This window comes from Macrotis lagotis, chromosome 1 (assembly GCF_037893015.1).
Source record: "Macrotis lagotis isolate mMagLag1 chromosome 1, bilby.v1.9.chrom.fasta, whole genome shotgun sequence".
NCBI classification, from domain to species: Eukaryota; Metazoa; Chordata; class Mammalia; order Peramelemorphia; family Peramelidae; genus Macrotis; species Macrotis lagotis.
Window position 1 is genome coordinate 798941892 of NC_133658.1, and position 13779 is coordinate 798955670.

Here is a 13779-nt window from a genome sequence, read left to right on the forward strand (position 1 = left end):
ACCATGAATGGACATTCTTCTGCTCCATGTGACAGCCTTTGCACTGCTTCCCTCCCTGGGCCCTGAGCCCATGGTTAGTGTCTGACTTTAGCTGCTGCCCTTGACTGGCCTTTGCCTCATTCCCCATTTCCCTCTCTTAGCTCCTCATGTGATTTGGACTGGTTTCTTTTTCTCTCAGTGTTGTTTCTGGAGTACCCACAAATGCTGACTAAGGAGTCAGAAGCTGATAACTAGGTAAACAAGGAACCAAGTTCTTATGAAATCTAAATATAGCTGTGCTTGGTTTGGTTTACCTTTCCCCTCCTTGGCACCTTTCCCTGCTGGGGCAGGGACTCCTGGGAAGGAAAAAAAATGAAAAATGTTCACTAGCTCCTGGGGAAGAAGTTGTGGCTGAAGACAAGAGGGTGAGTGTGGGGAAATTTTAGACTAGTATTAAAAAGGTATTCAGAGAAGAAATGTGATGTACTGAAAAGACTGCTGGATTGGTCCCAGGAGGGACCTGGGTTTTTGATCTTGCCTTTGTCACTTATAGAAATTTACTGTGATTGTGATCAAGGAAATTTACTTGTCATTTTGTCTGCAGTGAATTAATAATAATAACAGGTTTGTTGTGAGGAATGTAAGCTATAAAACCTAAAAGAGCTCCAGAAATGAGAAATACTGCTTTTCTCTCTGTATCTCAGGGTCTCTAACCTTCTTTCCCTCTAGGCAGGCAGAAGCTCCTTACAGAGTTTTTGAATATGCAAGGATCTTTTATGAATTCCTGCCTTTTCTTCTGATCATAACCCTTAGTGGAATGCCAGCTAAATGTTTCCAGTACAACACAGAGCCCCCTATGCCACCCCCAATCTTCTCCATAGCTTAAGGTCCAGTTTGTCTCACTTTTCCCAGGGAGTTTAAGAATAACAGAATTTCAAAGGTAGAAAACACTGAAAGGAAATCTACAATTCTAACAAATGACCATTCAGAGATTCCTTAGAGAACTCCATTGGTTTCCCAAAGGCAACCCTCCTCTGTAGATCAGCTTTTTCTTATCTAAAAGTTAAAAAGTTTTAAAAGTAATATCTACTTTTTCCAGACCTGGTAACTCATGATGATCATGTTCACGTCCACAAGGTCAAGCCACAACTCCTCAACCCCTACTTAAGATATTTGATTTCAAAACTATTTAAAATTGATCACTAATTTCACTGAAACCACTATCTTCCCAAGTCCTTCTGCACTTCCCTATTATTGGGGAGAAAAAAACCCATTCTCCCATCACCCAGGCTCCCACTCCCCAACTTCTCACTTTCAATCATTTTCAAATCTTTATCTTTGTCACAATACTAGTAGTATTATTTTCCCTTTCCTACTGATAGTGTCACCATTCTGGTCTAGTAAATACCTCAACTACTGAAATAGCCTGTGGGATGGTCTCCCTCAGTTTCTTTGCCACTCTATCCAATTCATCCTATAGTTCTGACCATGTCATCATACATATCCTTCCCCCACTCAACAAACACCTCAGGATCAAACAGAAAATCCTGTTTGACTTGTAAAGTACTACTTTATATGACTTGACCATTTTGACCTTTTAGTCTTCTGAGTACAACCTGATTTCTTCTTTGGGGTTGGTCTCCTTTCTCCCCTTCCTCTTCTCTCCCTTTTAGTCTTGACAAGCACATTTGAAACAGTGCCATAAGCAACTGGCCTCAAGGTTTGAAGACTGAGGGGTTTTTGATAAAGATACATTATTTTTGATATTTGTGGTTTGGTCTCCTGTAGGAATACAGAAAACATATGCCCCTTGCCAAGGGTGTATAAAGGCCAAAGAAGAGATTATGCCCACACACAAACACACATACAAACACACACACAGTCAGACAGACACAGGCAAACCGCCCCACTAGCAGCTGTTACCTAGACGTCTGCCTGGGCTTAAAGGCATAGAGGCCAAAGATGCTGAACTGACTAATTTTTTGGGATTGACTTTGAGGGCTTTGTGCCTCTATGCTGCCCTAGTCTAGGCTTTGTAGGTTTAAATTTGTGCTAAGGAAAATTGATCTAAAAAAAAAAACCTCTCTGCAAGACAGAGTACTCTCAGTATAAGTTCCTAGGTTCTAGACCTGGCTCTTCCATTCTGTACAAGCAAATCCCTCCCCCACAATGAGTTTCAGTTTCCCTTCTGTAACATTAATAGCAGGTTATCACAGGCTTATTCTAAGGATGAAATAATATAAAAAGCTGTGAAAATTTTTTAAAAAGGAAATTTTGACTCTTCATTTTCTGATTCATCTAGTTCTTCTACTTATGCTCTGGGTAAATCATTTCATCTCCTTGGGACTAGGTTGTACAATGCATTCAATATTCAATTTCAAAACAGGGACACCCAGGTTTGAGTGACAATAACTGTGAGTTTGGTTGGGCAAATTCCTTAACTTTTTTTTTTTTACCCATTTACTATATCTCTGTTTCCTCTAGAACCTTTGCACACAGAGGAAATGTTTGTTAATTCAATAATGTGGTATACCCAAATCTAGCTGAACAATTTATACAATAGAGACAAACCATTGTATCCTTATGGACAGGATAGATGGATAGTAGTTAGGTGAATTTAGAACTAGTTGAATGAACAGAACTTGTAATGGAGTCATTAAATACTTCAATGAAAGCTTAGTGTCTCTAGTGGAGTATCTCAGGGATTTGTACTTGGACCTCTAACAGTTTTTTTAGAGGTTTAGACAAATTCACGCCTATCAATAATAAAAATAATGATGATCATAATAGGTATATAGTAGTGATGTTTGAAAAATATTTATTTGATCCATGAAACAATCCTGGGCAGTATGGACTATTATTTTCCCAATTTTACAGATGAATAAACTGAGACAAGACAAAGGTCAAGTGATTACAAAGCCAAATTTGAACTTGGGTCTTCCTGAGTCTAGGCCCAGTATTTTATCTAGCTGTCCCAGCTAGAGAAATACTTTTGTTCTTGGGCTCTCGGGGGTGAGGAACACTCAAGGCAAAGGAACAAATGAGAATACGTTATAGAGTGCTCTTCTGAATATTCTGAGGTAAAGTGTGTATGGGATGGATATACCAGACAGAGATAGGCATTTAATAGATATTTGCTGAATTAATGGGACAGGGGCTAGATTGAACAAAATAGAGAAAACAGACAAGCAACAGAAGTATAATGATCCTCCTCCAATCCCCTTCTCTACTTTTCTGACTTTCCTGGACCTTCTTAACTCTCAAGGTCCTAAAACTTAATTATGAAGCCTATTTTATAATACTCATTTGAACAATTTATTATCTATTCATTCTCCTTTGTCCTAGTTTCAGGGTTCTAAGGCTGCTTGCAGGTGGTGATGGCATTTCATGATACCAGCTGTTACAGACTTGATATGTGATCTTGGTCCACTCATCTTACATGTCTGATCCCCATTGATCTCAGAAGTTAAAAGCTGGAAGGAACTTTGAAATCTCTATCTCCTAATTTCATGGATGAGGAAGCTATGGTTACATAGGGAGTAAGGAACTGGGATTTGAACCCAGGGATTGGACTAGATAGTTCAGAAGAGTCTTTCAATTCTTTGACTCCAAAACTGTGCATTTTATACTATACCACATCATTAAACACCATTTTCCTCATGGAGATTTTGTGGAAATAGCTAGCAGATACCCCAATTAAGTAAGGACAAAGTAAGAAAGGACCTACCTGTCCTAATTGAGAACAGTCACCTGGCCCAGATGAGCCACAGTTATAAACAGAACTAGTAGATGTGACTGTTGAGTCACTTTCATGATTTTTCAAAGATTTAGGAGAAGGGTGAATTTAGTCCTCCTCAAAAGAGAAAAAACTCAAGTTTGCCAATTCTGCCAAACTATGTGTGTGTGGAGATATATATATATATATCTCCACACACACATACACACACATGTACACACATGTACACACATGTATTTATGATGATGAGGTTTGTTCTTCATTCTTGAAGATGACCATGGGAGGTGATGTCCTGACAAGCACATGAATTGGATCTGAGTGAGGGGAGTGTTTTTGGAGAGTGGCATTTCCTTGCTCAACTCATATGCTAATTACTGATAGAACTGGGAGTTTATTCTTGGTAGGGAAGTGGGAGTCTGAAGGATGAAACCAAACAATAAAATGTCCAGTATGGCTGGAACAAAAAATGTGTGAGGGAAAGCAGTATGAAATATAGAAAATCTGAGTTGGAAACAACACTGAACTGGGGCATCCCTTAGCAATCAACTGCAATTGTACTAAGAACAGGTGAACACTGATTATACAGTATTCTGGTTATGTAATTATTTCCAGTATGAGACTATTTTGTCTCCTCAGGAAGTATGGGAGCTCCTTCTTCCCACTCCCTCTTAACTTCTTAGCAGAGCTGGGTGTATTTTCTTCTTAGTTTGCATTTTGTTCAGGTAAACCACCTGTCATACAGGGAGAGATTGCTGGGAAGCATCTAATTAGCTTTGCCAGCCTCAAGAAGACAAACCCTCTCCCTCTGGTGAAAGGTCTGGGTCTGGGTCTTTTCATTCTACTCTCTGCATACCATCTCTATGTTTGGATCCAGTGTCTTCTGTCCTACAAATACATGATCAACTCCTGCCATCTCCCATCAGTTAGAGACAATTTGATGCGAGAATCTGATTTGAACCTTTGTTTCCTAAGGATATGTGAATTTATTTACCCAAGAATTGTACTGCATATTCATGGTAATTTTAGTCACTGTTGCAAACTATCCCAATCCCAAAGATGAACTTATTGTCACCTATTTGGAAAACTATCTTCATATTTCCTCAACTAAAATGCACACTCCTTAAAAGATAGGAACCGTGCTTCTGTATATCTCTCTCCTATTTTAGCACAGTGATGGATATAAAGGAGGTCTTATTTAAGGAACTGTTTATTTAGAATGTGTTTATGCTATTAATCTGCTTGGCAAACACTTTCTTTGCAATAATGTCAAGGTAATCTAATTTACTTGTCCAATTCATCACAAATTCTCAATTAGTGGAACTGAAATGAGTAATTTTTCATTGTTTGTTTGTTTTTAGGTTTTTGCAAGGCAATGGGGTTAAGTGGCTTGCCCAAGGCCACACAGCTAGGTAATTATTAAGTGTCTGAGGTCAGATTTGAACTCAGGTACTCCTGACGCCAGGGCCAGTGCTCTATCCACTGTACCACCTAGCTGCCCTGAAATGAGTAATTTTTCTAAAATATCAATCATTTTTCAGATCTCAATTATGGTGCTTAAGTACTTGTTTCTATAGCTTTCAGCCATGTAGATTAGAGAGATTCTGAAACCTACACACATGGAAGCATTGCAGCTTGACATGTCAAGTCACTGAAAGAAAAATACTTTCTGATGTTCATTTTCCTCTCATGTTTTTCTGATTTGTCCAGTCTCAGGCAACATAATCACACCCAGCATATTCCAAACATCAAACTGAAAGTCAATGACAAAGTCTTAAGTTATTTTGCCTATTAATTTCCATTAACTTGACCTTTCTTCTTTAAACTACCTACCCCAATCCTTTTCTTTCTTTAGCTCTCAGTGCAGGTGCTACTTTCAGTATAAGCTTCCCCTCATCCTCTTAGAGAAAAGTGATTTCTTTCCCTTTCTTCAATTTTCCCAGACCCACTGATTCCTCTTATTTCCTTCTTAAACCCTTGTGATCTGTGGTTTCTGACTTTATCACTAAACTGAAACTTGCTTTAAAGTGACAATAATCTCTTAATTGCCAAATTTGATGGCCTTTTCTACAACCTTCATCCCTTTTGACTTTACAGCATCTGGTATTACTGACTTCCCTTTACTTTTTTTCTTTTTGGCAAGGCAATAGAGCCAAGTGACTTATCCAAGGTCACACAGCTAAGTAATAAATGTTTGAGGCTAGATTTGAACTCAGGTCCAGGGCTGGTGCTCTATCCACTGCACTACCTAGTTGCCCCTGATCACCCTTTTCTTGATGCTCTCTCCTCATAGGTCTTCATGAGACTACTCTTAGTTGTCACCCATATGTCTGACCACTGCTCAATCCCCTTTTTTGGATCATCTCTACTTATCCCCAACTGTGGATGTATTCAAAGATTCTGTCCTGGGTGTTCTTACCCATTCTCTTCCACTTATTTCACTGCTGACTTTACCAGCTCCATTACTATCAGCTCTATTTAGAAATTCCTGAGATCTGTATATGGATTTCTTGTCTCTTTCTAGCCACACACACATATCACTAACTGGACATTTCAAACTGGATTTCCTGTACATATCACAAACTTAGTATACTAAAAACAAATTCCTTATCTCCCTCTTCTGATTTCACTTGAATTATTCCAACTTCCCTATTTCTGTCAAGGATTCCACTAAGCCTCCAGTAACTCAGGTTTACAATTTCAGATTCATCCCAAACACTTCACTCTCCTGCATATCACACATCTAAGGCAATTTTTTCCCTTTCTCCTCTTCCCTTGTCCCACAGCTATTCCTGTGGTTCAGGCCTTCATTATCTTTCACCTGGACTACTGCCTCAAGGCTCTGCCCTCTCTAATCCATGCTCCACACAGACGTGAAAGTACAAGTGTGATCATGCTAATCTCAGGTCTTTCTCACTCAGTAAATATCAGTGGCTGTCTAGGGATAAATACCAATTTCTCTGTTTGGGCTTTAAAGCCCCAATGTATTTTTCCCAGCCTTATTATACAGAGTGCCTCAAAGGTCTGAGTGCAATATTAAGCTTCCAGAATTTAACAATGTGGCTAAAACCTGAATGTCACTCCTTTCAGGGACTCTAGGGTAAAGCTGAGAATGACCCTTCTGTTCTTTCTTTAGGTTTTTTTTTTTTTTGCAAGGCAAATGGGGTTAAGTGCCTCACATTCATCTCAGAGTCCCTAGTTTCCTTCAAAGCTCAGCCAATGAAAGTTAAGCCTCTACCCCACCAGGAGCCTCCTGTCCTGTAGCCCTTGGCATTGATTTTGTATATACTTGTAACCATTTACATGTCTTCTCTCCTGATAGAAGAATGCAAGTTCCTCAAAGGCAGAGACAGTTTATTTTTTTGTCTCTATGCCCAAAATTTAGCACAGTTCTCAGCACATAGCATTTTGCTGATTGATGAAGGATCATAAGATCCCTATCAACTCTAAATTATGATGCTAGAGAGGGCCACTTGAAATCTTTGACTATATACAGAGCACTAGGTTTGGTTCTGAAAAAGTTAGAAAATTTAGACAAGCAAACTATAACAAAGAAAACTCCCTCATGGAGTTTATTTTTTAGCAGGAGAGAAGTTAGGAAGTTTTTCTTTACAGCAGCTTATTCTAAGCAAAGCTCATCTATTGATCCTACTTCTGCTCTCTGGGGTCAAGCAGAATACATAAATTTATTCTGTCCCATGATAAGATATTGAAAGAGAACTAGTAGACCCCCTCTCCTCCACTTTCTAAAACATAATGCTGAGAACAAAGTATGCTTGTTGTGATTTTAGCAAGGGAGAGGATAATGGAGTTGTTACCTCCCTTTTCTGGAAACTTATAGGTCTTTGCATCTATGTTCCCACTGAACTATAAGTACCATAAGAGAACACGTTGTACACTTATCCTGTATCCTGAAACACAGAAAACATAGGGCTACACACAAAGAATAAATCCTACCTGATGCCCGATTAGTGGCATTCTCATATTTCATTCTGATGTTTACCAAAGAAGCAAGGTAAGAACTTTGCTCTGCTATTACCTGATGGGCTGTGATTGATGATGAAGCTGCAGAGAGAGAGAGCATCCTCATTGACTCCTCCAAATGCTTGGGTGAAAGGAAGAAATTAGGGACCACCAATGGCTCTGGTCTGAAGGAAGGAGTGAGGGAAAAGTATGTCCAGACATTCACTCTTCCTAACACATTATTCCTGTCATATGGGACTCCCTGTTATCATCCTAGATACATTATGTTTATTCCTGACCCCCTGTGTCTTGGTTCATGCTATTTATTCAGTCACAGGATTTGGAACTGAAAGTATCTAAGAGATCATCTAGTCAACTTTTACAAAAGAGAAACCTGAGAGCCAGAAAGAAGAAAGACTAATGCTTCTGTTCTACTTCTTTAAGTAGGAGAACATTATAAAACAAGCAGGTCTTTTTCACATGGGCTTCTGTTTAGCTTTATTCACAAATGCAGAAAGTACAAGAGGATCTGAACTAGAAGGGACTTACCTACATGCCTACTTTTAAAAAACTGTATAAAATCTTTGTGACATTAGTTTTTACACATAATCAGGATATCCCTGATGAAGATATAAGATGGGAAAAAGCAGGCTTTCACAGAATTTTCTATAGCAGAACCTAACATAATTAATTGACATAGTTAGAAAATACATCATTGTATTGGTTGCTAATTATAAAAGATACTGTAGAGCAAAATGCAAACTTAAATTGGTCTTCAATGCAAATATTAAGGCATCTTGATAGCAGTGACCAAAGAAAAACCATTCCTGATGATTCTCTAATTTCTAACACCATGTGAGTAATAAAATAGGAGACACTTGTTTGCCAAGGTATTTGTCAATGTCATAGAGAATACTATGAGGTGACAAGGATTCCATGACAGCTCAAAGACTGACCCCAGGGAGCCCTATAGGAGAAATATGATTTGAAGAACACATTCTCAGACTGCCAAAATCTGACAATCTCTTCATTTAATGAAGACAGCAGTGACTTCAACTGGACTATCAGGATAAATATTAGTACTCTGAATAGGCATTTTAGTTGGACAATGTGCTGGGCCCAGAATCAAATGGGAGGAAACCGGGTAGGATTGCATTTGGAAATATGCATCTTACTTTCAATATTGCTCACCAAGGTGCTCTCCCTTGTTACAGGAAAGACCTTGACAGCCTGTCTTTTGGACCAGTTTCTGGCTTATTCTGCCTTCTTTCACAGTCTAGGTCATTTGGGAGTCATCTTCTAGGAATTCTTCCTATACTTCAATTCTCTCTACCCCAAACAAAGCAAATATTTTTCTGCTCTGATTTTTCCTCTAACTGTGCCTATCTCTCTTTTATACTTAATCTCTAACAAACAAGAACTTATTAGGTACTTATTCTGTAGCAGGCAGTGATACAAATAAAAACAATAAGCTCAAGAACATTGCTTGTATTATATCTCTGTATCAGAGCAAAAATCATTTCTCTACAATGCTTCAGAGTTCTCATGATGTATATCCATATCTACAGGACTCAGATGTTCACTGAGGTGAATTAAAATAAACCTGCTGTGGGCCCATGGGGGATACTCTTTCTTCTTGGTAATCACCTTGATTGAAAACAAATTCTAGGTCTCTAGGATAGGCCCATCTTGAATGGGGTGAAGGAAATATTTTGGGGGTAGCTTCCTGATGCCACTGTGGCATTGGGAAGAACTAGGTTAGAAGTTGGAGGATCAGTTTGGAATCAGAACACTGTGAATGACTACGTGACTATTAGTAGATCATTGAATGTTCCTCTGTCTCAATTTCCTCCTCTGTAAGATGAGGGTACTGGGATTTTTCAGTTCAAAATCCTCTGATATCATAGAATGCTAGTAACCCACTTTTTTTTATGTTTAGTTCTGACTGGAATCACAAAATCTCAGAAAGAATCTAAAGAGTTCTAATGGATGTCAGGGGTCATGAAATCTAAATCACTTACTTGAAAGACTATGCTAACAACCAACCACTAGATCAAGGTTTCTTAACCTTGATTCATGAACTAATTCAAAGTTTTTTTTGATCACAATTTCAATATAATTGATTTCCTTTTATTAGGCCAGTCATTTGGCCTCTTCGTGCCTGTTTTCTTATTTGTAAATCATTTGTATCTTCTTTAATTTAAAAACATGATTCTGAGAAGGGATCTACAGATCTTCCCAGATTGACCAAGGAGTCTAAGACACACAAAAGTAAGAAGCCCTGCCACAGATAAACTTCAGAGTCAGTTAAATGGAGAAGTTACTAGCAAGACACAAAAAGGATACAGTAGGAGGCTCTGCTTTGGGGATTTCTCTGACTCTGCCAAGACAATGTCAGGCTTTTCACTACTTTTGGATGAAGACAATTTTGCAGGCAGTTTCGTGTCATGATTGAGGTCCTTTGTTCCACAGCTCTCATCTAAATAGGAGGTTCCAGTTTGTGGAACAGTTTGAGCAAGAGCAAAATCTCCACTGTCTGAAGAGTCACTTGACTCACTGAACTCCAGCTTCTCATCCTGTGCTGTTTCAAGGATGAGAGAGAAACTCCTGTTTTTGCTAGTATCTCCTACTTGAGATAAGCCTGTTGCTTTGGAGTTCTTATGATGAATATCCATATCTGTACTCATTCTGCAGAAATTGTCTGTTTCTGTCATAGGACCAGGGGAAGACTGGGTCTTGTTAGGTGGATGCAGGCAGCTGTCCTGCTGCATCCTGGGGTGGGAATTACTCTCATCACTCTGGTCTTCTTTGGGGGAGTGTGTTAAAGTTGAGGTAGAAAGGTCATCTTTCTTTACCTCTCCTGACAGAAAGTCAACTGCCGAATTGTCTTCTGATGTAATACTAGACCAAGGACTAGTCTTATCAGTCATGGTTGTAATTTCATTGAGGGTTCTGGGTTCTACAAAATCTTCTTCATAGTCATCCTCAGAATCTTCTTTAAGTTCAATAACTTCTAAGGCCAGCGGAAGATTATTTTCTGTTGTGTCTTGTTCCAGGAACTTACTAAGTGTTTTCTTTCCAGGTGGTGTTATTTCAAGAGGGACAGGGAAGGGTAGGTCCTGGTATAGAGCATTTCTCTCTTCTTTATCCTCTGCTTTTTGAATCCTTAGGAGATTCTTGTCTTCTGGGTTTTCACTCTCTACCTGATGAATATTCGACAATGATGCAGAGTCCTTGGTTAGAGTTTGCAGGTCTGAAGAACAATAAATATAAAAATATGGAGTCAGAAGACCTGAGTTTGAATTCTGACTCTTTTACTTAGGATCTGTGTGACTTTTAGGCAAGTCATTTAGCCTCTTTGTGCCTGTTTTCTCATTTGTAAAATTAGGAATTGAACTAGAATTTTCCTCCTTTTGTTCTGATTCTTTTTTCACAACATAACTAATATGGAAACATATTTAACATAGTTGTATAACCTATATCAGATTACTCACTGGTAAGGGGAGGGGCGAGAAAAGAAAAATGTGGAACTTAAAATCTTATTATCTTTACATGTAATTGGGGGAAAAAAAAGAATTGAATTAGATTATCTATAAGGTCCCTCCTAGCTCAAAATCTTTTCAAAATATTCCCCACAGAATCTTCACAATTAACATTTTCCCCAAGCTACAACCAGTTACATCAGTAATAGTCACTATTTCAAAGAGCCAGAACAAACCTTACAGATTTGTTATGTTAATGAACCTCATGAACTAAAGACATATTTAACCCAATAACATTTCTAGCCCTGTAATATGCCTAACATCAAAGGAACACATTCTATCATCTATTTTTATACTACAGAACTCAACTGGAACCTTGGCTCAGTAGCAATGAGGTGTCACGGCTAATTACTTGGTTTCTCTAAATTTCAGATTTTTCCTCCATGAAATGAGATTGTAATATATGGCTCAAAGAGGTGTGGTCAGGTTAACATGAGACAATGCATGTGAAAATGTCTTGTGAACTATAATAACTACAAAATTCATTTCTTTTTTTTCCAGGTTTTTTGCAGGGCAAATGGGGTTAAGTGGCTTGCCCAAGGCCACACAGCTAGGTAATTATTAAGTGTCTGAGACCGGATTTGAACCCAGGTACTCCTGACTCCAAGGCTGGTGCTTTATCCACTATGCCACCTAACCACCCCATTTTCTTTTAAAAAACTTTCAGTGACATCTTTTGTCTTTTGATAGAGTAATTTCTGGAAAAGACTGCCAATTCCTAATTCAGACTGAATCTTCTCATAACAAAAAAATTTAAAGATCTGACAATGACATCAGTTCATACAAACTCAGCTCCCACTGTAATGGTGTTCTATGGTTTAAAAATCTTGTGAGGTAGGTACTAAAGTATACTATAAATGTGAAGTATTATTCTAACAAGAGAAAGTAAAGCATAGTGGAATGAACAGTGGACTTAGATCTTAAATGGCGTCCTGACCTAAGAAATCTTCAAGGTTCAGGTCAGATGCCAACCTTCTGTAAGGGTATAAGTTCCCTGACTGCAGGTCCTGGGTTATTTTTTATCTCTGCATCTTCAATGTGGACTAACATGGTACTGTAGAGTAGGTGCTTCATTCATGTTTGCAGAGTTGAATGGAATAATTAAAATGTCAATTACAGTCTGAAAATTAAACAAGAAAACTTTACTTTTGCTAAAAAGACAAAGGAATGATTCTTTTTTTTTTTTTTTTTGGTTTTTGCAAGGCAAACAGGGTTAAGTGGCTTGCCCAAGGCCACACAGCTAGATAATTATTAAGTGTCTGAGGCCAGATTTGAACTCAGGTACTCCTGACTCCAGGGCTGGTGCTCTATCCACTGTGCCACTTAGCCGCCCCCAAAGGAATGATTCTTGAAGAAATGCCAGTTTCAAGTTTGATGGAGGAGGTTGAGTAAAAGCACAAAAGGTTCAGTGCAAAACCCCATGATGGCAGGTTCTGGGCTGGCACATAGGAGGTATTCAATCAATATCTACTGCTGATTTAGTCTTTAGGCAGAGCAGGGGCAAAAGAGAGAGTGCATCACTAACAGAGTAACCACTATTTTATTTATTCCTTGGGAATGAGGTAGGTTAGGAATATCACCCCTTTTTTAGATAGGAAGAATGTGAGATCCTTGAGAGCAGGGACTGTCTTATGGTATTATTTGTATCCCCCAAGTGCCTTGCACCACAGTAAGTGCTTAATCAATGTTTCATTCATTTTATATGTCTCATTCTGCAGGAGGTGGAGAACCTGAGGTCCAGAGAAGGAAATAATTTGTTTAATCCCATAAAACGAGCCAGCATCAAAACTAGGACTAGAATCTCAATTCGCTGACTCCTAGCATAGGCTTGCTTCTTTTACCTCTCAGGTTTTTCTAAACTGTAAAGCCAACTTTTGGATCCAGGTTCAGGAGTGTTAAAATATTTGGAAGGAACTGAACATGCTGTCATGTTTGGGACTCCAAAATGGAGAAGAAAAGACTGGCAGGCACATGAGGGCTATTTAAAGGAATCTAAGAGACTGTCCCAGAGCAGATGGCTTAGACTAATTCTGCCTGGACCTGGAGGGCTAGGAAGGGCTGCAGAGACAATTGGAAACAAGTGAGAACTTTCTGCAGGTGGAACAAGCTGTCTGAGGTGGGTATGGATTCCACTTCAGTGGAAGTTGATGCAAAGTCTAGACCACAACTGTAAGATAGTCTTCTCGAGGAAATTTTTTGTTAGACTGCATTAGTCACTGAAATTCTTTCTCTTACTTGTTGTAATTTTAACCATTTGGGAGTGAATCTCAGCTCTCATTCTTCTGACCTCTGCTACTTACTCTCTTTCATTCTCATTTTCCTTACCTGTAAATTGATAGTGGTTAGACTATATAAGCTGAAAGATCCCTCCCTCTAAATGAAAATCTGGGGATCTTATTATTATCTATGCCCCTACTCTCCCTAAATACAACATTCTTTTTACTGAATTACCTCCCGACTTAGATTTCACCTTGAGGGAGGAAAGTGAAAGTTTTTGATTTTCTTTATTCTTCTAGTTGTTGCAAATATCTGGATATTTGGATCTCTGCTATCCCTTACAAT

The 13779-nt window shown here is 38.7% G+C and overlaps 1 protein-coding gene across 5 annotated transcripts in view; it reads right to left on the reverse strand.

Moving 5' to 3' along the window:
- Window positions 1–13779, reverse strand: part of C2CD3 (C2 domain containing 3 centriole elongation regulator) — a 161913-nt gene that overhangs the window by 2445 nt on the left and 145689 nt on the right. For 4 of the 5 annotated variants that reach the window (XM_074216853.1, XM_074216852.1, XM_074216851.1 and 1 more), the window contains 2 exons: window positions 10022–10928; window positions 7752–7860 (listed from right to left, as the gene is read on the reverse strand). In XM_074216853.1, coding sequence (XP_074072954.1) covers window positions 7752–7860; window positions 10022–10928 — 1016 coding nt within the window. Of the gene's footprint in view, window positions 1–7751; window positions 7861–10021; window positions 10929–12189; window positions 12338–13779 lie in introns of those variants that run through there. The other variant, XR_012474392.1, reaches the window with a different exon arrangement.